The following is a 24,700-nucleotide window of genomic DNA, read 5'->3' as shown; positions in this document are numbered from 1 at the left end:
AATCTTGCTTGATTCTTGCCAGCTGACTGCTAATAAAAGCATCTTTTGACAGTTGTAAAACATGCTCTGAGGATTTTATTTATTGAGGTGAACAATTTGTGGTTGGGAGGAGGGAGTGAAGAATGAGCTGCTCATTGACAATAAACTGGTTGCTATAAAAACTGCATTTTCTCTAAAAGTTGCTGAATTAGCTTTTACTAAAAGTGTGAACCAATGCTGTAATGATAAGTTTTTTGAGGAGACAGTCTCATATCTAAAACTTTCCCTGCAGTCTTGGGAACCCAAACTCAATAGCAACTGATCTTATAAAAAAAAATTACTTAATCTTAAGGATTGAATTTCACTTTTTAAGTTTTTCCTGCATGAATCGCTTATTTTGCATCACATTGCATCCTGTGTTTGGGCTATGGCAGGTTGAGGTATGCTGAAATCCTTGTTAAACTTTTGGGAAGCTAAAGTAAAGGGCTGTGACTTTATGCAACTTTTCTTCCTGCCTTAAAGCGGATGTAATAACTTGTTTCTTAACCATAGTAAACAACAACATATTGTCTTGCCAAACCCTGGGGAAAATTTAAGGTAGATCTTGCTTATTTTCATGGTGATGGCAACTAAAATTAATGGATGGGTGCTTTCTAATATGCTCTGCAATTTTGCTTCAATTGCTCCACAGATACAACTAATACATGAAATTACCAACTTACAGAATATAGTTAAAAATGCTGAAGTATACAATGAAGATCTGGAGGTGAGCTTGGCTGATGGTCTTCTGTGTAACAAAACTGGATGACTGTATAGAATGAAATACATAATTTTGTATATATCAGATCTTAACCTTCTAACTTTTTTAATAGATAAAATAATTGGGCTCTGGTCAGTTTTACTTATGTGTATGTGTAAGTGTTTATAATTGTTTTTTGTTAGTGAGGTTACCTGTAAAACCAAATTGTATACTTAAATTGTTCACCTACTTATGCTGCTTTTCTCTAATTCTTTTTCTCAGACTGAACTAAAATCAAAATTGGAACAGCTTAAAGAAAAAGAAAATCAAGTAAAGGATTTGCAGAAATATGTGGAAGAACTACAGAAGGCAGGCACGGGGAAGAAAGATGTGTCTTTTTCAATGGTAAACTTGAGTTCTCCTCTGATTTTTAGAGCTAATTCGGTTATAATAGGAGAGCCTGAACTCCTTCCAGAGGGAAAAGACAAAAGCTTAGAAAAACTACAATATAAGAGCTGATTATTATGCTGACAACTTATTACTAGTCAACACATCTGAATTTTTGCTGGGCAAATACCGTTCATACCGCATATATCAGTAAATGTATTTAAGGACGATTACTAGATAAACTGCTATGTGTTCTATTTTTTTGCAGGAAAAATTTCCCGCTATTGTGGCACTTAAACACAACAAACTCTCCAGGACTCTTAAAACCAGTATGATAGGATTCCCACATAGCCAAATAGCTAACAAGATCATAGTTGCTTTATCATAATTTCTGATTATTTGTGTTTAATATCTGTCTCATTCTTACAGGGAGATTCTGATAAACTACTTGATGAAATTCAACAAATGAGCAAGTCTCTTGTTGATACTGAAACTGTAGCCCTGGATGCTAAGAAAGAATCTGCATTTCTCAGGAGTGAAAATCTAGAGCTAAAAGAGAAAATGGCAAGTAACTTATTATCTCAGCATAAGTGATATGCTTCTGGCATATAAGAAACTGTTATAGAGGCTCTCCTTGTTCCAGAGAGACTAGTCAAGGAACAAATCTGGAAAGATAAGACTCAGGGGAAGTTACTACTTAATCTCCCTTGTACTTGTGTTTTATAATCATGGGGCTGCTGGATAGTAAGATTTCAGGAAGGATTTGACTATGGAGGGTAGAGGCCTGGCACACTGCGGCTGGATGGGTGCTCCGTGCTTGGGAGAGGATGAAAGAAAGCAAAAGAACAGAATGGGAGATATAGGCTGGCGTTGGTGGTGGAGCAAAGGGGAGGAATAATAAGAAGGTGAAGTCAGAGGTGTGAGATTTGAAAGTGAGGATAGGGACAAGATACTGTAAGGGGCAGGATAGACAAATGGAGTGACTTTAAAGGGGATTGAGGTGGTCTGGGCCTGAAAGATCAGTTTGCTCAGAATGCTTCAGACAAAGTCGAGGGGATTGATACAGGTATCAAGCTGGAGAGGAGGCTACGGTAATCCAAATGGAAGGCAAGCATTAGTAGCTAGAACATAAAGAAAGACCTGATATTTGTTAAGAGTTGATGAAGAAGCAACAAGACTTTAATGACCAGCTAGATATGTGGGGAGGATAATACTGGGACAATTCTGAGAGATTGCAACGGCGAAAGGAGCTTTGCTTACTACTAAATTCTTAGTTTAATTTGTCACAGTACTTCTGTGACTAGAATAATCTTACTCTTTTTTCCTACAGAATGAGCTCTTAAATGGTTACAAGCAAATGGAAAAGGATGTTCAATTGTATCAATGTCAATTAGAAGCAGGAAAAGTGAGCTACAAAAAAATGCAAGTTGACTTACAGAAAGAGCTACAATCTGCTTTTCAAGAAAACACAAAGCTAACCTTGCTCTTGGAGGGTAAAGTTCCAAAAGGTACCATTACAAAAAAAAGATGTTCTGAATGACTTTGTAGATCTCCCCCTTTCATATTGTTTTGACATAGTAACCTATAAAAGTGTACGTTAATAGTTTGGGGGTTTTTGAGAGGGGAGGGGAAGGTATAGAGCAAGAGCTATTGAGCTTTACTTCATTCAAGCATTTAGAAGCTTCATTGTTCACCAGCTTGGGACCACTGTTTTTTCTGATACACATCAACTGCTTAAAACATTCTTATGTTCAGCTTTTCCCACTCACTTCATGATGGGATTTTTGTGTTACATACTGCAATAAACAGTGAAGTTAACTTTTTTTTATATTTGGGAGAAGCTGTTTTACAATAATCTGGGATTGATCCAAACAGGTAGTGATAAAATAACTAATTGGCAGCTTGACTTCCTCCTTCATTATCAACAGGTCTCATTTTAATCAGTCCAAAAAGTAAATCTGTTTAAAACCTGGTAATGTTCTCTCAACCAATGTGTGCATCTTCTACCTATTAAACAATCAAAGTGGATCTTTGGAGCTTTTTATTACTGTAAATCTTTCAAACTCTAGATTTGTTGTCTCTTGTGGAATTGGAAAGAAAGATAGCTGATTTAAAAAATGAATTGGATAAAGTGTTAGAAGAGAACACAGTTTTACGAAAGGAAGTAGATACATCATCAGAATTCAGATCTCTACCTGATAAAGTTGAGATGCTACAGAAACAGGTAAAAATTCAAAACCTCTTGCTCTAATAATATGCTGAGATTATGAAGGCCGTACACTAATTCGACAATATCTGTCTGTATGTAATCTCCCAGACAGAAAAAAGGGGTGGGGGAATGGGTGCATGCATATAGTCCATGACATGAAGGGAGAATGGGGGACAACTGGGGCATACAGACCCCCCTGCAGGAGGGGAGCTTTGGGGAAGGAGGGGACATATAGAGCCCATTGTGAGGAGTGGGGGAATGGGGAGAAGTGGAAATAAGTGTGCACAGACCTGCTGGCATTGGGGGGACCCTGGGTACGGGAAGAACGGAGAATAGGGGGGAAACAGAACCCCTGGAAGGAAGAGATGTGGGGGAGTTACAAGATGTTCCTGAAATGGAGGGGGATAGAAAGCAACACACAGGCTTGTGGGGTGGAACTGAGGGATGCAAGGAGGCTCTGTGGTGTGCAACGATCTCCTCCTATGGAAGCTATGAAGTGTGACACTCTATACCCATACACTCACCCCTTCCCATGTATATTTCTTTTAAGATCTTAAAAAAGTAACAAGTCATCTGTGCATGCATGCTGCTACTTAAATGATCTGCATATATTTTAAAAATATTAGGGATGTGCTGACTGCCTTAATATATACATTGGTGATAACTATTTGAAACTTTCTAGGGAGGCTCTTGAGCTTAAGACAAGCCTTACTTTTTTCAGATGTTCTCTTACTATTTTACACTGAATTTTAGAGGCTTGGTACATTGATGGAAGGTTACTGGATATCCAGTCATACTGTCAAAAATTGCCCAAACCTTGATTAGAACAAAGGTAAATCAAATAGATAACGTTTGGTTGTTTTTATAAAAAATTATTTAATATTTATATTTCAAAACTTAAATGTGAAGTCATCCAGTTTTTTCCAAGTTCTAAAACACATTTTAGTGACTTGTAAGTAATCCATAAAACCATTGGACTGCCCAATCCGACTTAGAGGTGACCACGCCAGGTCAGGGTTGAGGTGGGATTTGGAGCTTTGGCTTAGTACCCTAAACTTAGACATGCCATTCATGGCCCTGAACAGGATTCCACTGTCTTAGATAAGAATGAAATATTTAATTTTTGAAGTTAAAGCAAAGTCTCGGGGCAGGTTTCAATTGCTTAACCTTCCCTTAAATATAGCTCAAGGAATTTATTTTTACATGGCTTTTCTAAGGACTTCTTTATCTTCAAACGCTTACTAAAATTACATGCCAAAATATGGACTTAAAAATATCCAAGGCACATTTCCTCCGTAGAATCCTGATCACAAACACCCACCCCAAAAAGTCTTCAAACTTTAATAGCACAGTGATTACCAAAAAGTCCTCCAAATTAGAGAATAACAATAGGCTTTTGTACCTATAAAATCTGTCGTATGCATATCTCTTTAACAGAATATTTATAGAGGAGACTCTAATTAAGAATATCAGCCTAAATTTCTGAGGCCTGGTCTACACTGTGGGGGGGGATCGATCTAGGTTTCGCAACTTCAGCTATGTGAATAACGTAGCTGAAGTCAACGTACTTAGACCTACTCACTGCGGTGTCTTCACTGCGGTGAGTTGACTGTGGCCGCTCCCCCATCAACTCTGCCTGCGTCTCTCGTGGTGCTGGAGTACAGGAGCTGACGGGAGAGCGCTCGGGTTGATTTATCGGGTCTAGAATACATGTGATAAATCAACCCCCTGCTGGATCGATCGCTGCCTGCCGATCTGGTGGGTAGTATAGACGTACCCTAAGAGAGACATGTCTTAAAGATATTTAAAATATATATCTGGGGGCAGCCCAAGGAATTTATAGGGGGTTAGAGAAGGGAGTTGAAAGCAGCAGGTTTTAGACCCCATTCTTGTATTTGTTCTCACTCAGTTTTTTGTGGTTTTTTTTGTTTGTTTGTTTTGTTTTTAGTTTTGGCTGTTGCCTGGGTAAAACGTAGTCTCCTAACCACTTACGGATCTAATCCAGCTTTCATCCGCCTATTTTCATTTCTTGCCTTTGCATATGGGGATGTAGCTACTGTAGCACATGCACTAATATTCCGGTTCCCTTGGCAGATATTTGAGAAATCAGAGGAGTTGTGTTTATTAGCATCAGAAAGAGAGAAGCTGCTCTCTGAAGTGGCTGATAAGGAGGCTAGACTTCAAGGCATGACTGAAGAAATCAGAATATCAAAAGAAGACCTAGCCAGTACCCAACTGAAGTATGTAAAGGCTGATCAGGAGTACCTAGAGCTCAAAGGCCACCATGAAGAACTTGAGCAAAAATTGTTGGCTGCATCTGGAGAAAGTGAGCAACTGAAACACCAAGTAGAACATCTATCTGACGAAGCCCAAAAGCTTAAAACTATTGTGGACAATGTGAGACTAGAGGTTAGTGCCTTCCACCTTTTCTATGGAATAGTCACTGAACAACTCACTCATAGTAAAGTCCTCCTTGAGAAACTCTTAAACTGAAGTTGCACAAATATATCTGTAATAGCTTCCACAATCTGTGACAGAAGATTCTATAATAATTGGGTATTTCACAAAGGCCTTTACTGCACCTGACCTGCTGGTACTGTGGCTATTTTTGAACACTAAAATTGGATAAAATAGATGTAATAATCTGGAAAGTATTTTCTTACTAGCTGAAGGCCTACCATAGAGTATATTGTGATCAATAGACAAGATGTTTTGGTTTGAAATATGGAGTTTTTTCTTTTGTTTACCTAACAACAACTTGGATTTGTCTCCTAAACACTCTATACAGTTGTTTGGGTTTGTTTTTGTTTTGTAAATAGATCACCAGGCTTGTATACCTCTTTCTTCCTTCCCCAAACAAGTTCTTCAGATATCTGGGGAATAGGGTAAAACTTTTTGCCTTTCCTCTCCCTCACATTTGGATTTGTGCATAGCATAAGAGGCAGAAAATGAACTTAGTAAAGCTTTACTGCTACAGCCTATTACTTTATTAAACTCCTCACCTCTTAATACAAACAATTTTGCAAGGGTTTGATCCAAGCAGGATTAGCCATTGGAGCCACCTGACTGATAAACCAGCCCATCTAAACAAGGTCATGAAAAGATAAGTGTGCAATAGTGCAGCTTACCAATGCCAGTGGATGGGTGCTCACATGGATGTGTAGTAACACCATGATTTTAGCACTGTGGCAGTATTTCATGGTGAATGGATTTTTTTTTTATTTTTTTTTACTACATATTAAACACTCTGTAAGCCCTCACTACAAAGCAGTCTGTTAGTCAATATCCCGTTGAAGTTTATGGGAAGGACTGTGCAGTAGGACTATGATGTCACACAGATTGAGTGGCAGAGATGAAACATCTGCTTCCTCTTTCATATACCATACTCTTCTTCCCGTCCCTTCCCACAGTCTTTCCTTTAAAATATTTTCATCTTTAACATGATTGTGTGGACAGGCCATCTTGCAATATGCTAAGCAGTTGTCTCCCATCCTCCCTGCCTCCACCCTGACTCCCACTAAAGTTGATAAGAGTGGAGCCATCTTAGCTCCTCACAGAATTGGGCCTCTACCTGCTACACAATTGGTTTTTATTTAGTTAAAAAAAAAATAGAAACTGAGGTCTCAAACTTGAGAATGAGTGCATACTTTAGTGCCCTACATGGCTAAAATCCATAATCCTATTATACTACTAAAAGTATGCTATCGTAGAAAGAGGGGGAATTTTGCCAAAAGAATGGTCAGTGGCATAAAGATATGTATAGATGTAATTTCTATATAGCCAAAAAAAGCTCAGCAGACTAATATGTCCAGACACCATGCCCTAAATTGTGGACTTCTGGCACTGAAATTGATGCATGATGTCATGTATAGGAATGCACTTTTTTTTAATTTAGATTGGGCAAGAATGTAATCCAGGAACTAGGATGGACAGGACTCAATTGTCAGCTAATGAAAGCTATGCTTTTTATTAAAAGGCAAATACATACATGGTTGGGGAAGAATGTTTGAACACAGTATTTGACTCTCCATTATAACCTTTAATATGCTTGGACTTCCTTACATTAAAGCTCTCCAGCAAGATCCAAGAATTGCAAGAAAAGACTGCTGAGCAGGAACAACTTCTTGGTGTGAAAGAAGAGCTCAGTCAAGCTCAGCAGAAGTTGAGTGAAATGGAGCAACTGAAAGAGATATCAAAAACTAATGAATCTAGAATGGAGGCCGAGAGGATGGAGAAACTGGCAATTGCTCAGAAACTCCATGAAAGTCAAGAAGAGGTCAAAATTCTAATCCAGGAAAGAGATGACCTGAAGCAAAAACAAGAAACTCTTCAAAGTGAGACAGACCAACTCAAGGAGGATATACAGGAGACAATTGCAATGGTAAGAAACTGATGTTAATCAAAATGAATAATTGTGCAGCAGTGCGGAACGCTACAGAAATGCCTAGAAATAGTATTGAAAGATAAGGAATAGTGGAGGAAAAGGAACCTGTAATAAAACCTCTTCCATCAGAATAGTTACTGATATGTCGTGAGTTCATTTTGATGTGTATAATTCTCCTTCTGTGTGAAAGAACATCCTGGCACAGGAAGAACTGAGAAATGCGCAAAGCTCTCTCAAGCAGTACCAGAAGACTATTGAGGAGTTGGAGAAAGATATTTCAGAGAAAAGATCTGAGATTCTAAATGCTGAAGATTCTCTAGGAGAAACTGTTGGTGAGCTAGAGCTCAAGGTAAGATGTCAGATCAAATTTGAAAATAACACTGTCAATTCACAACTTGGTTTAAAATTTTAGATATGTGAAAATAGGCCGCCAATGCCTATCTTGCACAATCTCCTCATCTTAACCATTGTTCTTGAAACCTTCTAGTCAGTAACTGGGATCAAGAAGGGAGCTCCCTCTAGGAGCTGAACCTCTACTATTTGCTCCTCTGGCTCTTCCCATATTCTTCAAATCATGAGGTCTTCAAACAAGATGTAGTAGTAGTAGTAGTAGTAGGACATCTGTTAGCTAAACTGTGAGGTAAGGCTGTGGAAGGTGATTGAGCAACTGAGGTGTAAAAGAAAGGTGGTCCAGGTCTTTATATCATTCATTGGGGTCAAATTCCTGCCTTGGTATTAAATAGCAGAGTGAATAAATGTCATTCATGTTTAATTTTTTCTCTAAGTCTTTGAGTGAATGGTATTCTTTTGGATACCCTGTCTTTTTAGATTTTGCAGCTGACTGAAGAGCTAAAACAAGTCACTTTACAGAGAGACCAACTCCTTGAAGAAAAAGGCTATATTAAACACCAGGAAGAAAGTGATCAACTTCCTTTGCTACAAGAACAAATCCTGTCTCTTATCCAAGAAAAGACTGTATTGCAGCAAAAGTTGGAGAGTCTACAAGTGGAAAAGAAACAGTGTGAGGAATGCACTTCACCGGTAACTATTGAGAAGTCTGATTTCCTAATAACTATTTTCCAAATTTAGCTAATGTTTGATATTATTTAATCTCTTATTTGAAGAGTAATAACAGCATTCAAAACACAAGACCTTTTTCTCCTTCTAAAGGAGTTAACTGTTCTCCAAGTAATTGTGCACATATACATTCCAGTGTAAGTGTACATGTGCCCAATTCCATCAAGTCAGAGTTTTGCCAGCAGTTCCATTAGATTATGGAGGTGCCCCTGCTCTGCTCATGTGCTGAGCCAAGGGCATAAAAGGGGCATGTCTGCCACCTCCCTCTGTTTTTTCTCACTGCTCATAGGGAAAGTTGGTCCTCCCAGTAACTATTGGCTTTGGTTCACCAGCTTTCAATTAATCTTGTTTTTTTGTGGATAGTTAGTTCAGTGGTATAAGTTAGCAAAGTTAGTTTAGGTAGTCTGCTGGGTTTGGTGTGGAAAAAATCCCAAGTCTTTAAGCAGCATGCCTATGCGTGTGGCCTTTTGTCACAGATAAGCACAGAAGCTGCTTAATTTGTCAAGGTGAAGGGCATGGGCGGGAGATGGGCTTTATTTGTACCTCCTTCCCTACCAGAACTTAAAAACAGACGGATTTCTACCTCAAAGTTCCTCTTATGAAGTGGGCAACTCATCCCTCTTCAGAACTGGACCCTGATCATGAGAAGACTAACTCAGCAGTGCCCCTGCAGCTGCTCTGGATTCAAAGCACAAATCTGGAGACAAGTGCTGCTTTTTGTCCTCTTCAATGACCGCCTCAAAGTGTTCCAAGCATCCTTCCAACTCTGACAGGCAATTGAATCCCAGCCTTCACTTCATAAGAAGGCTTCCAGCAGGTCCTTTGGTGGAGTATCAACGCTTTCTCATAGGTGTAGTCACTCACCAATTCCACCTGGGGCAATACCATACACTTTGCCTCCTTCAGGGGGCTGTTTTAAGACTGGTGTCTTCACCTTTTATGAGGTCCCTCTTCAGCACCCCCGATTGAGAAGCTGTCAGCACAGCTAGCAATGTTGTCTGAACACCTTCTTATCTTAGTGCCTTTGACTCCATAGGCCTTACTGAATGCCGCGAATCTTCTGTGCCTTACCTTACTGGACTCTCCATGTTGCACCCACAATGGCAGCTGCAATGTGTTTGGTACTGGCAGCACCGTCAGTGCCCTCAACATTTGTAGGAACAGTTCAGTTCTTTGCTAGCACTGCCAGCTCCAATCACCTCTCTGACGTTCCAGCCACCTTGTTCATTGGTTTTGTTGGATGCTTTTGAAGTACACCCACCTTCATAAGCTTCAATGCTCGAGCTGCAATTTCAAAGCACTTGGCAAAATACAATTGAAGTTTTTCCCTTTTGAAGGGTCTTATCTCAGAAAACAGATGATACCATGCCCACCTTAAAAGCTCCCAAGTGACTCTATCCATTGGGGTCTGCACCCCAACAACAAAGAGGAAACTGTTTGGACCTCAAGCTTACTTTAGATCTTCCTTTTAGCAGAGGTCACAGGATGCTGCCACGAGACGGTCTAGGCCTCCTTGATGTCACAAGTCAGCATCATCTTCAGGAGGCAATTCTCACCAGACATTTTTTGACTATGAAGCAATAATTTTGACTGCTCAGTTGAGGATAGTACCCCAACCACATCTCTTTTCTCCCTTTGGGAAGCCCCTATCCCTCTTTGAAAGTTTGGAAAGATTGTCAGACAAGTGGATGCTCAGCACAGTAATGGAGGGTATGTTATCCAATTCACCTCCCTCTACTTTCCCGACCCACCTCCTCTATCCCTTTTGTGACGCAACTCATAAGAACATATTGCTTCACAAAGTTTGGTCTCTGAAACTGAGAGCAACAGAGGAGGTCCCCAGCCAGCTCACGGGGAAAAGATTGTATTCTGGGTACTTCTTGGATCCCAAAAGACTAGTGGGTTTTTTTGCCCTGTTCTAGACCTTAAAAAACTAAACTGTTTCATCAATAAATCCATGCTTATCACTCATCTTCTCTACAGTAAAGTATAAGTGGATGTGAATGAGATGCCATCTATATCATATCCATCTCTGGGAGATGTAAATGTGTATACAGTATTGCCAGAAATACACGACCAGCCAACCTGTTTTTAAACATTGTAATTTTAGATTTTTCCTTTATGGAACAGTTGTCATAGGAAAAACTTACCTGGTTTATGAATAAATGTCTTGACTCCATTAAGAAAAATACGTGGCAATAAAGATTTAATATCTTTAAGAGATTCAAAATGTTGATTAACTTTCATTTATGGCATTGAATGTGACAAATAGTCCATCCAATATACAAATATTATAATCTTTGACCTCTCCAAATGAGTTGTTAAAGAATTGCTTTGACTTTTCTTTTTGAATAAAACAAAAAAATCAAACAAACCCAACAGCTGCAACAAAAGTCTTCTTAGCAGGGACAAATACTTGGCTTGAAAGAAGAGTAGAGGCACTCAGAAGAGGCTGCATGAAATAGAGGAATTGAAAACCAATAAATCTGGAAAAAAGTTTTCAGAGCGCTCAAACTTCAGGAAACAAAAATTGTCAGGAAACAAAAACTGTAGCACAGGAAAGAGATGATCTGAAAACACGAGAGACTCTCCAAAGTGAGAGGGACCAGTTCAGAGAGGCTATCCAGGAATCAATTACAATAGTAAGAAATGTCCAATTTTAAAACTGTATTAAAAGAATTTAAAGTATCTTTATGAACACTGGGATAGTAAGGTTTTTTTGAACAGACACTTAATGTTCACTTACAACAAATCTTTTTTTCATGTCCTATGCTTAAAGAATGCAGAGATGCAGGAAGAACTGAGAAATGCTTACAGCTCTCTCAAACAGCATCAGGAAACTATTGAGGAGTTGAAAGGAAATATTTCCGAGAAGGAAACTCAACTCTCCAAAGTTCAAGAGACGCTAGGGAAAACAATTAATGATCTGAAGCAGAAGGTAAGATGTAACTTATATTAAAAATTTGTTTAACACTGCCTTCTGTGTTCTCTGCAGACTTGTATATAGCAAATTTATGATCTGTGGAATCCTAATTTCAGTTTGTAACTTCACTAAAATATGTCTTTTCCCAACATGGTACTTTGGGTGCTGTCCAACAAAACAAAATACTTCTGAAAAATGTAAAGGGCAGTGAAAACCTAATATAACTAACCTCACAGCTACAAATTGAGTAGGAATTGTAGTAAATAAATGTAACTAACAATTTTGGGGTGAAATTGTGGCTCCATGTGAGTCAATGTTAAAACTCCCATGGACTTCACTAAGGGCCCGGATTTCACCCTTAATATGTATGAGAAGGCTTAGATTTTTTTCTTAACTATCTGGAGGAAATCTTTTGATGTAGTTCTAGATCAATTGCCTACATATTATAAATATTCTTTAAACTATTTTAAAAAGTCCTTTTTGACCCTCAAACTCTAAGGTTATCACAGACAATCTCAAGTTTCTAGGAGCTTTTTAAATTCTGATGCATACATCTAATGTGGTAAAATGAAATCTGAAATATCTGAATATTCACTAGCATAAAGCCTGACAGTAGTGTGAAAAACTATAAATGGGCTTGGATGGATTAGATATTTATCAGTAAATGTTAGTAAACATCTATTTCACACACAACCAACAAAAAAACCTTCAATAATCAAAATTTACAGCTAAGTAAAGTAAGATGACTGTTGCCTGAGAACTTATTACTTTGATTTAAGGTTATTTACTTTGTATATATTGACGTGATGTTGGCAACTTGTTTTTAAGTTTCAAGATTTAGCTTTTTGAATCTCAACGTCTGTCATTAAATAACTGATCCTCCACACTATTGTCTGACACATACCCCACAATTTCCTGAAACTATGAAAATTTAAATCAGTAAAAACTGAAAACATGCTTAAAATACACTTCTGTCAATATAAAAAATTGAATTCTTCTAAGCCTAACCATAAACCACTTTCATGTGACCATAAAATTGGACTGTTGATTTTTCACCCATAAATTACTCAAATAAATCCTATTGAAAACTTTTATTGGGCTGTGATGAAGTCTGTCAAATGTTGCTTTATTTTACTATCAAAGGTTAATAATAAAGGAAATGTCTCATTTAATAGGGTATAAAAAACACTATTGGTAACAAGCCAGTGAACTTACCGGTAGATCATTCCTATGAAGTGTGCACCAAACATGGATTTTTCATAACAGAATCGGTATATTAGGTCGAAAAAAGCTTTTCTCACTTAAAGTAATCACAGAATTTAATGAAGCTTTTTTTGTGTGCTATACCCTTGATGATCATTCCAATTCTTGTTTTCCTTTTAGGTCATTCAGCTATCTGAAAACCTGACTTTTGTCTCTTGTGAACATGACAAACTACTAGCGGAAAAAGAACGTATAGAACAAACAATGAATGAACGTATATGTCCGCAGCTGCAGGAGGCCTCTTCAGTTACTCAAGAGAGAGATGAGTTTCAGCAAATTCTAGCATGTGTTAGAGCAGAAAGAGACCAGTTAAAGGCGGACATAGAGGAAAACAAAGAGAGGGTATGTATCAAACCTCTCTTTGGGGCTTAAATTTACTTGCAAATGTTCAGAATGGTTTAAACTGTTTTACAGTTGAATTCCTGAAACTGACTCTTGGCCAGGTTCGCTCCCACAATTACCACAGGTTGTGTTTTGCTAATGAAGATTTGACTCTGGCAGCAGTGTTTAGGCATGTTCTTCTACCTGTTAAACAAATGTTCCTAAAACTTTAGAAGTACACACTTAGTTTCTATAACAGCATATAGCAACAGTGATTCTGCATTTAACTTTGAATACAACTATGTAGAACAATCCATGTTTAACGGTAACAGGAGATTTGAGCTCCTGGATAATTCAGTCCAGGTTGAGTTGGATTAGGGGAGGTTAGTCCGAGGAAGGAAACCAATTGGCAACACATTTTCCCCCCTCTATATTAGAAGTAAAACAATGCCATGGTCTCTCAAAGCACAGCATATGTATGCAGCAGATGCCAAAGCTGATGCTCTATTTTATCTGTGATTGTGTTGTACCTGGCTTCATCAATCCTACCTTGTCTGGAAGCAGGTATTCGTGAAAGGCTTGTTATTTTGCTCCCATTAACTTCAGAATCTGATTTTCATCATTTGCAAGGTGAAGCTATTTTCTATAAGTTCAATAAACTCTGGTCAGGAATATAGGTTTTAAGTAAACTTACCAAAGACTGAACTGGAATCACTGATTATAACAGGAATGCTAGTACCCTGACTACTTGGGGAATTGGAGTATCCCAAGTATTTCAGTAGGGTAGCAGACTAGAACTCCTGATGGATCTTAATGGCTTCAAGCTTTAAAGCACTGAAATACTTTTGTACACACTACAGGTGCAAGTGCATAGACCCAAGTAATCAAATTATTCTTCCATTCAGATATTGATCTTAATAGAACAGCAATTGTAAGTACATACATACCTGTTCCATGAAGTGTACTGTGTGGGATTCTTTGCTACTTACCCAGCTTTAGAACATTGAGCTTGAGAAAATTCTTGCTGTGATCACTAAGCATGGACTCAGCAATCTCTTCTATTATATTCAGAAAACTATCTGAAAGGCAACCTCCTCATACCCAAATTTACTAGTCTGTCTTAATTGCACATCTATGTTCTTATTTGCCTTTTGAAGTTGGCAAGGATTACATTTCCAGAAAGAGAGCCACCCATGTCCTTTTGGAATGCTTAGAGGTGGGAGGTATCGATAGAGGCTAAACTGAATGTTCATGGCTTTCAAATAACAGACTTAATAGGTATGTTCTCTTTTAGAACCCTTGAACAGTTGTGATTACCGTTCCAATTTGATAGAATACAGTGAAGTCACTTTATAAGTATCATGTAATGTCTTGTGTTTGTCTGTGAAAATTCAGGCAGAAATGGAAAATCTACAGGAGGAGCTGAAATGTCAGAAACAGCAGGTTGATGCCCAGAAGAATTTGATTGTAGAGAGAGAAAAGGAGTTGTTGAAGACAGAAGAAAAACTAACAGAAGAAACAACACAACTTAAAGAGAAGGCAAGTACTGTAGCAAGACAGCAAGGACTACTTTCCAGGATAAAGAACACTTACCCAACATACCGGACAAGTAGCTTTTTGGTTATCTTTGCTAGTACTAAAAACTTCTTATGGGCGAGGTTCAAAAGTCCTTGGCATGTTTTCAGGACAATGGGAGCTGGCTGGATGCTGGACAGTCCTGAATATCTGCCTCACAACTGTCTTCATCCTGATACCTTGGCAACTCTTCCTGCTTGCTCATATAGGAAGATCCAAATCCTGAGTTTGCTGTCAGTGTGTCATGAAAATGATTGAGGTGTCACCCACAGATGACATGAACTATGGGCACTTGGTTAAGAAGCACAAAAATGAAAACTTTCATTCTTATGTTTCTTAGCCATATATAAAAATATAAATAAATCTGTTGCTTACAAGAAGTTTCAGAGAGAGGAAAAAAGTAGTGTCTAACGTTAAACCAGACAAAAGAATGGCCCTTATCCCAGGGAAAATATCTTCCTGGTGTTTAAGGACTCTCATCCTGTGTCACCTAGTAGTTTCTATTCTGACTACGTCCTCAAAGATAAGACTAAGATTGAACAAAAGCATAACAAAACTGTAATTATAGTGCAGGCAATCAGATGCCAGTGCATCAGTACTCATGCTCACAAAAGATACATCCATTCCTTCAAAAGGGAACTTTTGTTTCCAAAGGACCTTGTAGAACAAGAGATAGGAAGTACTTAGCCCTCATTCTTTTTAAAGGTAAAAATGTCATGGTGCTGAGAGTTAAAAGTGACTGTAGTGAAGTATACCTAGTTGGCAGCTTCCTACTTGGAGACTGTATCCTGCAGCAAGGGTGATATCTTCTAGTTAGCTCCTCAGAGGTCAGATGTGGTTAGGACAATGGACAGGAGAGAAACACTCCAAAAAAGATCAGTATAAAACAGTTGAACATGAACTTGGGTATCTGACTCTTTTTTCTCCTTCCTTTCGATTCTGAAACTTCATTCCTTCAGAATATGCAGTGGTGTTATATCCTGGAACCAACATGGTTACTAGAGAGAAAAGGTGGGTGAGGTGGTTACCTGAACAATTTAGAGCCCCTCTCCTTTCCGTAGGTCCAGTGGCCCTCTATGGGTTAGTGGGACCTTTTCACAATGAAAGAGCCTTCACACAGTAATACCCTTAATCTATATTTATTAGCAATTAAGCAACAGAATGCACATGCCAAGCATTCCAGTGATCACAACTCCGTAAAGCGGACGGAGTTCTCCTGATGGCCAGTCAGGATCAAATTGTCTGGGGCTCCGGCTTCTGCACAAGTGTGGTGTCATGCAGTGTATCAGAGGTCTAGCAGTTTGTTCTTGAGCTGTCTCCCAGAGTTAAATTCCAACAAACTTTTCTTCTGATTCTTGTGTAATTAAAATGAGAGTTTTTTAATCTGTACCTTAACCAATTATTTCACTCAAAACGTACCTATTAAAAAATACGAACCAATTATTTTACATAATATGACTATACAGAGGTTCACGTGCCTAGGACCTGCCTACCCATATATCTTTTGCATTTTTCAAAGTTTGTTAAAACATCTCAAGGTCTGCTTATTTTTATGACTTGTATGCTTGTTGGTGGGATGCACTCTCAGGGTAGGAATGTTTAATCAGCAGTAGATTGTGACTCCCTACTCTTTCAAATATTCTCTCTTATTTCTCAAAATAACCCCTAATGGGCTATTTCCCTAGCAACAGCTACACCTCATACTTTTTACTTATCCTCAAAAGCAACTTCCACCAAGAAACCCTCACAGATACCAGTAAAAAACTTGCTGAAACTCAAGTTGTATCTATCCCTCTTAGTAATGTTGCAGCTGGCATTTTGTTTTATCTGCCTAAGCCAAGGCCAAATTTTCGTGACTATAGATTTTTGTTTCTAATTTATAGTGGCTGAGCATACAAGATGACTGGGGGCGGGTCATGTCAAGTCCAAGTCTCTCCCAACAAGGTAATACCTTTTATTGGACTGACTTCTGAACCTGAAGGACCTGAAGAATAGCTCTGTATAAGCTCAAAAGCTTGTGTGTGTGTCTGTCTCTCCCCCCGCAAAGGAAGTCAATCCAATAAAAGATTACCTCACCAACCTTCTGTCTCCTTCAGAATATGGCAAAGACATTAAGTCACAGAAAAACGCCTTGCCCACGCCTTGCCCACTGTGTGTAAATGTTTTTGTTGGGCTATCAATACTAGTTAAATTTCAAAGGGTAATCTGGTGTAGCAACTTGATTATGTGTTTATAAAGAAAAAGAGAGGTAACATTTATTTTTAGACTTTGACTGAATGTTTACATCTGTTCACCATGCTGCTTCCTGTAACTTTTACCTGAATGGTGAAATTTGGGGGGTACTATTTATATGAAAGTTTGTAAACCAAACAAAATTACAATATGTATTCCTTGTATGTTTTTAATAGATAGAAAAGTTGAATGAAGAACTAAACTTAGTCTCTGGTGAAAGGAATCAATTGCTGAGTGAACTGAGAGAAAAGACAGAGGGCGAGAATGAACGTATTCAGCAATTGGAGGAACAAAGTTCCTCATTAACAGCAGAAAGAGACAAACTCCAGCACATGCTGGAGACTGTTAGAGCAGAGAAGAACAAACTCGAGGTGGACCTTCATGAAAGCAATCAGAAGGTACAGCAAGTGTCGAGTAAAGTGTAAAAACATTTAAGTGTGTTGTGTTTTGTTCTTGCAGCCCTCCCGATAGGCCTAGAGGCATCTGACACCAATACCTATGTTAATAGTAATTGTGCTTTTAAGAATGCAGTAGTTAGAGATGCTTTCATCTTTATCTAGGGCTCAATACCTAATTGAGAGCATTGGTGGAAACTTAAAAGGTGTGGCAGGCTTAAGGTATGTAAAATTGTGGAAAATCCTTTATAGTGAGACATAGACTGGAAAATATAGTGATACGCTAAGGTTTGTGTTGAAATGATGTTTATGAACACTTCTGCAGCTGCACAGCTTCTCTCCTTATTCATGACCAACAGGTAATGCTTCTCATCTATGCAGTTCACCCAGGGTGAAAACAGGCATGATTCTGTACATCTTTAGCATGGTAGTAAAATTTTTACCAAAAAGATCCAATAGTTCATTACATCAGTTATTTCCTGGTAGTGGACATCCATAGCCAATTGTCTCTAGCAATTGGGATTGCTGGTGCTGTGCATCAGTGCCCTATGAATGGGACTCATCAGGGTGTGTCTTCAGAATGTTCTTTTGAGGACACGCGCTCACTTGCCAGATGCAATGCAAAACTAGGTGTGTCACCCACACTTTGCGTCCAAATGTTACTTTGTGGGCAGGTATAAACAACTAACATGCTGACAGCCAATCCAATTGACTCTCCATTCCCTTCCAACTTACTATCGAAGCAAGTGTCACAGGATGGGGAGAACACCTGGAGGACTAACTTACTAAAGCTCAAGCACACATCCTTTTAGATCAGTTTAACTGCTCTCAGGTGTGTGTCTGAACAAAAACATAGACATGACCATAATCGGATAAGCAACCTCTCACCAATCATTCTTCCTACTTTAGGCATACTCTCTCCCAGTCACTATCCCTTTCCTCACTTGCCTTGCAAAATTAGCTAGGATTGTATTTGCTAGATGAGTCAATGTCCTTTTGGAATTCCTAGAGGAACTTAGGGTGGGAGGTGTCAGCTGAGAATAAACTGAATTTTCAGGGTTTCCAAACAGCAGACTTAATGAGCACGCTGACTTTTCTCTTTCAGAACCCCTAAAATGAGCACAATTGTTTATCTTTGTAGTTCCATACTGGTAGACTACAAGGAAGTCTCTTAAATATCATCATGTAATTCTTGTGTTTCAGTCTGTAAAAATTCAGGCAGAAATAGAAAATCTACATGAGGAGCTGGAAAAGCAGGTTGATACCCAGAAGAACTTGATGGTAGAGAGGGAAAGGGAGTTGCTGAAGACTGAAGAAAAACTAACAGAAGAAAGAACACAACTAAAAGAGAAGGCAAGTATGATACGAAGAAAGCAAGGACTGCTGCCTAGCTTTCTTTTCCAGGATAAAGAATATTTATCCACTAATGACAGGTTTCAGAGTAGCAGCTGTGTTAGTCTGAATTCGCAAAAAGAAAAGGAGTACTTGTGGCACCTTAGAGACTAACAAATTTATTTGAGCATATGCTTTCATGAGCTACAGCTCACTTCATCGGATGCATTCAGTGGAAAATACAGTGGGGAGATTTATATACACAGAGAACATGAAACAATGAGTGTTACCATACACACTGTAACGAGAGTGATCAGGAAAGGTGAGCTATTACTAGCAGGAGAGTGCAGGGCGGGGACCCTTTGTAGTGATGATAATCAAGGTGGGCCATTTCCACCAGTTGACAAAAACGTCTGAGGAACAGTAGGGGGGGAATAAACATGGGGAAATAGTTTTGCTTTGGTAACACCCATTGTCTCTAAGGTGCCACAAGTACTCCTTTACTTATCCACTAAGTTACTTCCTATAATTTACTAGAGATAAAACTCCTGTTCACTCTACCTATTGTTAGATGTTATGACTGAATGTTTGCCTGAATTTGTTCACAGTGCCATTTCCTGTAGCTTATTAGAGTGGTAAATTTGGGGGATACTGTAACTTGGTTTGGTTTTTACAAAGTTGTATGTATTCTTTTTTTGATGTTTTTAATAGATAGAAAAGTTGAATGAAGAACTAAACTTAGTCTCTGGTGAAAGGAATCAATTGCTGAGTGAACTGAGAGAAAAGACAGAGGGCGAGAATGAACGTATTCAGCAACTGGAGGAACAAAGTTCCTCATTAACAGCAGAAAGAGACAAACTCCAGCACATGCTGGAGACTGTTAGAGCAGAGAAGAACAAACTCGAGGTGGACCTTCATGAAAGCAATCAGAAGGTACAGCAAGTGTTGAGTAAAGTGTAAAAACATTTAAGTGTGTTGTGTTTTGTTCTTGCAGCCCTCCCGATAGGCCTAGAGGCATCTGACACCAATACCTATGTTAATAGTAATTGTGCTTTTAAGAATGCAGTAGTTAGAGATGCTTTCATCTTTATCTAGGGTTCAATACCTAATTGAAAGCATTGGTGGAAACTTAAAAGGTGTGGCAGGCTTAAGGTATGTAAAATCGTGGAAAATCCTTTATAGTGAGACATAGACTGGAAAATATAGTGATACGCTAAGGTTTGTGTTGAAATGATGTTTATGAACACTTCTGCAGCTGCACAGCTTCTCTCCTTATTCATGACCAACAGGTAATGCTTCTCATCTATGCAGTTCACCCAGGGTGAAAACAGGCATGATTCTGTACATCTTTAGCATGGTAGTAAAATTTTTACTAAAAAGATCCAATAGTTCATTACATCAGTTATTTCCTGGTAGTGGACATTCATAGCCAATTGTCTCTAGCAATTGGGATTGCTGGTGCTGTGCATCAGTGCCCTATGAATGGGACTCATCAGGGTGTGTCTTCAGAATGTTCTTTTGAGGACACGCGCTCACTTGCCAGATGCAATGCAAAACTAGGTGTGTCACCCACACTTTGCGTCCAAATGTTACTTTGTGGGCAGGTATAAACAACTAACATGCTGACAGCCAATCCAATTGACTCTCCATTCCCTTCCAACTTACTATCGAAGCAAGTGTCACAGGATGGGGAGCACGCCTGGAAGACTAACGTACAAAAGCTCAAGTACACATCCTTTCAGATCAGTTTAACTGCTCTCGGATGTGTGTATGAATAAAAACATAGACATAACCAGATGAGGTCAAACCAATGGCCAGTGGAATTCAGTATGCCGTTTGACAGTGGCCAGTACCTATTGCTTCAGAGAAAGGTACAAGAAACGATGACTTAGGGGGCAGTTATGGAATAACTTGCCTTTAGGACATGTTTGCTCCTACATTCTGTTGGAGATTAGTTTATCATATCAAAGCATGAACAGTTTATCTTCTATCCAAAACCAGGGTGTAACCACAGTTCAAAGCCTCTTGCTAGAAATGGAAATAATTTACAGGGCAAAGACAAATCTGCTGCCTTTTAAGGCAGTTCACATAAAGGATAGAGAAAAGAGAGCTGAATTCCTCCACTGGCCTAGAAGGCACTTGTTTGGGTTTGATACAGTCAAGAAACATCCATTGTACCTGCAGAAAAGATCAGATCTCTAGAAGCAGGGACCCCTTCTTCATCTGGGTCTGTGCTACCTAGTGTTAATAAAATGGGAGGTTGAACACAAGAATGTTGTTAGCTTTGGCTCACTGTTGCTTTATGCTACCTAGACAGAACTCAATCAGGAAACTTTGTTCATTGAACTGGTCGTATTTTGTTTCTAGGCTAAGGAGAAACAAATCTTTGTTTGTACAGTGCCTGGCTCAGTGGGAACCTGGCCTGTATATGTTATTGTAATAAACAAGTTCTGGTGATGTCAGCTACACTAGTTTCTCTGGGATGGTTGATTGGAGTCCCATAACCAAGAACTATAGAAGGTGGGTAACAGGCCCTAGCAGTGTTCTTTTAGGTAGGCACATCAGACTCCCCATAAAATCAGTTGTCAAGATGATGGATTAGACAAGCGTATGCCTAGCCTCTCTAGTCCTAACGGCAGGGTGTAGAATAAGTTCTATCTATATCAAAACCACACTGCTTCTGTTGTGAGGAAGATTGTCATAGCTCCAGAAATCTTTTGACCCAAAATAAATTCTTCTTTCCACAATTCCTATGAAATATTTCTCCCATTTTGTTCCAGTCCTTTGCACCCCTTTGGAAGTTTGTGGCATCAGAGGGCCTTCTTAGAGCTCCAAAAATATATATCAAACCTATTGAGCACATGTGACAATTGTAGCACGTTGATCTCATTCTATCCAAAAGGCCAGGGCCTTGGCATCGCTGCAGGTGAGAAATTGAAATCCTACACCAGTTGGTATGGATCTGTAAGCATATGGAAGAACATCCCTGGAATCAGGACTCCCTATATAGAGTCCCTAGTGGCATTTTGGAAGTAGGGGGTGTCGGAGCATGGTCCAAGAAAGACTTTACAGAGTACACTTCAATTCCTTTGTAGATGCATCCTTTGTTAGGAAGGGGCTACTGGATTCATTCACAGATTATTTCTTAAATTATAAAGGTTTTGCTATGTATGTATGTGTATGTACTTCTATTTCTACCTGTTATTCCACCATAATGCCTGTTAATCTTCCCACCCCATTTCTGGGAATCACTGCTTGCTACTTCCCATTAGTGATGAATAAAGAGAAATTGTGCATCAGAATGAGAAATTTCATATATGATTTTATCCTGCTTCTCTCCGTCAACCCAGCTGGGTGGTCTGGCAAATGTCCGGAATACAATTTGTAACAAATTCCTTTTAGATTTCAGACTTAAACATATAGATGCCATAAGGTTAGTTAATTTAATTTCAAGATGTTGCCCTACAAATGCTGGTGACTGAGTTGAAGGCCAAGACTTAGTCCTAGAGCTTCCAGTAACAACCTTCAAATTACATGTGTAAGCGGTACTATCCACTTTTGTAATGAATTTAGAGAAGCGACTAACAGAAAATTATCAAGAATTTTTTTTATCTCTTCTGATACTTACAGAGAACAATTGGATAAGTAACCTCTTATCTATCATCCTTCCTAGTCCAGGCATACTCTTTTCCAGTCACTATCCCTGTCCTCACTTGCCTTGCAAAATTAGCTAGGATTGTATTTGCAAAATGAGTCAATGTCCTTTTGGAATTCCTAGAGGAACTTAGGGTGGGAGGTGTCAGTTGAGAATAAACTGAATTTTCAGGGTTTCCAAACAGCAGACTTAATGAGTATGCTGACTTTTCTCTTTCAGAACCCCTAAAATGAGCACAATTGTTTATCTTTGTAGTTCCATACTGGTAGACTACAAGGAAGTCTCTTAAATATCATCATGTAATTCTTGTGTTTCAGTCTGTAAAAATTCAGGCAGAAATAGAAAATCTACATGAGGAGCTGGAAAAGCAGGTTGATACCCAGAAGAACTTGATGGTAGAGAGGGAAAGGGAGTTGTTGAAGACTGAAGAAAAACTAACAGAAGAAAGAACACAACTAAAAGAGAAGGCAAGTATGATGCCAAGAAAGCAAGGACTGCTGCCTAGCTTTCCTTTCCAGGATAAAGAACACTTATCCACTAAGTTACTTCCTATAATTTAATAGAGATAAAACTCCTGTTCACTCTACCTATTGTTAGATGTTATGACTGAATGTTTGCCTGAATTTGTTCACAGTGCCATTTCCTGTAGCTTATTAGAGTGGTAAATTTGGGGGATACTGTAACTTGGTTTGGTTTTTACGAAGTTGTATGTATTCTTTTTTTGATGATTTTATAGATAAAAATGTTGAATGAAGAATTAAACCTAGCCTCTGGCGAAAGGAATCAATTGCTGAATGAACTGAGAGAAAAGACAGAGGGTGAGAATGAACGTATTCAGCAACTGGAGGAACAGAGTTCCTCATTAACAGCAGAAAGAGACAAACTCCAGCACATGCTGGAAACTGTTAGAGCAGAGAAGAACAAACTCGAGGTGGACCTTCATGGAAGCATGGAGAAGGTACAGCAAGTGTTGAGTAAAGTGTAAAAATATTTCTAAATGTGTAGTGTTTGATTCTTGTAGCCCTCCTGATAGGCCTAGAGGCATCTGACACCAATACCTATGTTAATAGTAATTGTGCTTTTAAGATCACAATAGATGCTTTCATCTTTATCTAGGGCTCAATGCCTGAGTGAAAGGATTGGTGATAACTTAAATGTGTGGTAGGCTTAAGGTATGTGGAAATGTGGAGCGTCCATTACAATGAAACGTGAACTTGAAGTTTATACACTGCTATGGTAAGGTGTGTTGAAATGTGCTTATGAATAATCTTTCAGAAATACTTTGTTTGAGGCTGTATTTTCAGGTATTCACTTAAGTTGCAGAATAGGGCAATATACAGAAGTTAAATTGATTTTAAAACATCCAGTGAGTTTTATATTCACTTCATTTCTTTTCATTAAGTGAGTTTAGTGTTTATAAGTGGCAGATGTGTAGCACTAGGAGCTAAAGCACTCTTTTTCATCTACAAAACACATACTGGCCAGGCAGAAGTTTCCCATCACTGTTGTGGAGAGACCATCCTTTAAAATTAGGCTATTTCAGTTTTCGTGCGCAAACATTCATTGCGGGCCCTCTACTGAGATGGCCAATTAGAATAGTTATAGACTCAAGGAGCCCATCTATTTAGCTTAACAAAGAGGAGATTAAAGGGTGAATCAATTAGTGTATAAGGACCTACATATGGAAAAATATTTAATAATGGCCTCTTTAGTCCAGCAGTGAAAGGTGTGACATGATCTAATGGCTGGAAGCTGAAGGTAGACAAATTCAGATTGGAAATAATGCATAACTTTTTTGACAGTGAGATTTATTTATCATTGGAACAATTTACCAAGGATCCTGGTGGATTCTCTATCACTGCCAAATTTTAAATCAGGATTGGGTATTTTTCTAAAATATATACTTTGACTTATTTTGAAAGTTTAGTTATGGGCTGTGTTAAACAGGAGTTCAGACTAAATTATCGCAATGATCCTTTTTGGCTTTAATCTATGAATACAAATTGTGTGGATACTGTTTGTCCCGAATTAGGGTCATACCACTAGATAGGTGTTCAGTAATAACTTCAGATCATTAATGACATCACCTTGATTTCTGTCAATAATAGCAGGCATGCTGGAATCCTGTTTAGTCTTCTGAGCTGTCCAGTCCACCTAATGAAGTCTATTTTAAGTCAGTTGGGTTGTATTATGTAGATACTTATTTGCAGTGTCTCGGAGGATTAATTA

The 24,700-nt window shown here is 38.7% G+C and overlaps 1 protein-coding gene across 2 annotated transcripts in view; it reads left to right on the top strand.

Moving 5' to 3' along the window:
• The window catches only part of CENPE (centromere protein E), a 73,546-nt gene that overhangs the window by 27,103 nt on the left and 21,743 nt on the right, over positions 1 to 24,700 (top strand). Inside the window, exons 18-34 of one of the 2 annotated variants that reach the window (XM_084627034.1) lie at positions 671 to 745; positions 1,001 to 1,123; positions 1,535 to 1,669; positions 2,436 to 2,613; positions 3,175 to 3,329; positions 5,409 to 5,723; positions 7,384 to 7,695; positions 7,889 to 8,047; positions 8,527 to 8,739; positions 11,555 to 11,713; positions 13,082 to 13,303; positions 14,678 to 14,821; positions 17,266 to 17,487; positions 18,688 to 18,837; positions 19,528 to 19,749; positions 22,789 to 22,938; positions 23,208 to 23,429. In XM_084627034.1, the coding sequence (XP_084483160.1) occupies positions 671 to 745; positions 1,001 to 1,123; positions 1,535 to 1,669; positions 2,436 to 2,613; positions 3,175 to 3,329; positions 5,409 to 5,723; positions 7,384 to 7,695; positions 7,889 to 8,047; positions 8,527 to 8,739; positions 11,555 to 11,713; positions 13,082 to 13,303; positions 14,678 to 14,821; positions 17,266 to 17,487; positions 18,688 to 18,837; positions 19,528 to 19,749; positions 22,789 to 22,938; positions 23,208 to 23,429 (3,156 nt within the window). The remainder of the gene's footprint in view (positions 1 to 670; positions 746 to 1,000; positions 1,124 to 1,534; positions 1,670 to 2,435; positions 2,614 to 3,174; positions 3,330 to 5,408; positions 5,724 to 7,383; positions 7,696 to 7,888; positions 8,048 to 8,526; positions 8,740 to 11,554; positions 11,714 to 13,081; positions 13,304 to 14,677; positions 14,822 to 17,265; positions 17,488 to 18,687; positions 18,838 to 19,527; positions 19,750 to 22,788; positions 22,939 to 23,207; positions 23,430 to 24,700) is intronic. The other variant, XM_084627035.1, reaches the window with a different exon arrangement.

Source organism: Lepidochelys olivacea (assembly GCF_965140295.1).
Source record: "Lepidochelys olivacea isolate rLepOli2 genome assembly, chromosome: 4".
NCBI classification, from domain to species: Eukaryota; Metazoa; Chordata; order Testudines; family Cheloniidae; genus Lepidochelys; species Lepidochelys olivacea.
The sequence above is the reverse complement of the archived record's forward strand: the minus strand, read 5'-3'. Positions and strand labels throughout refer to the sequence as shown.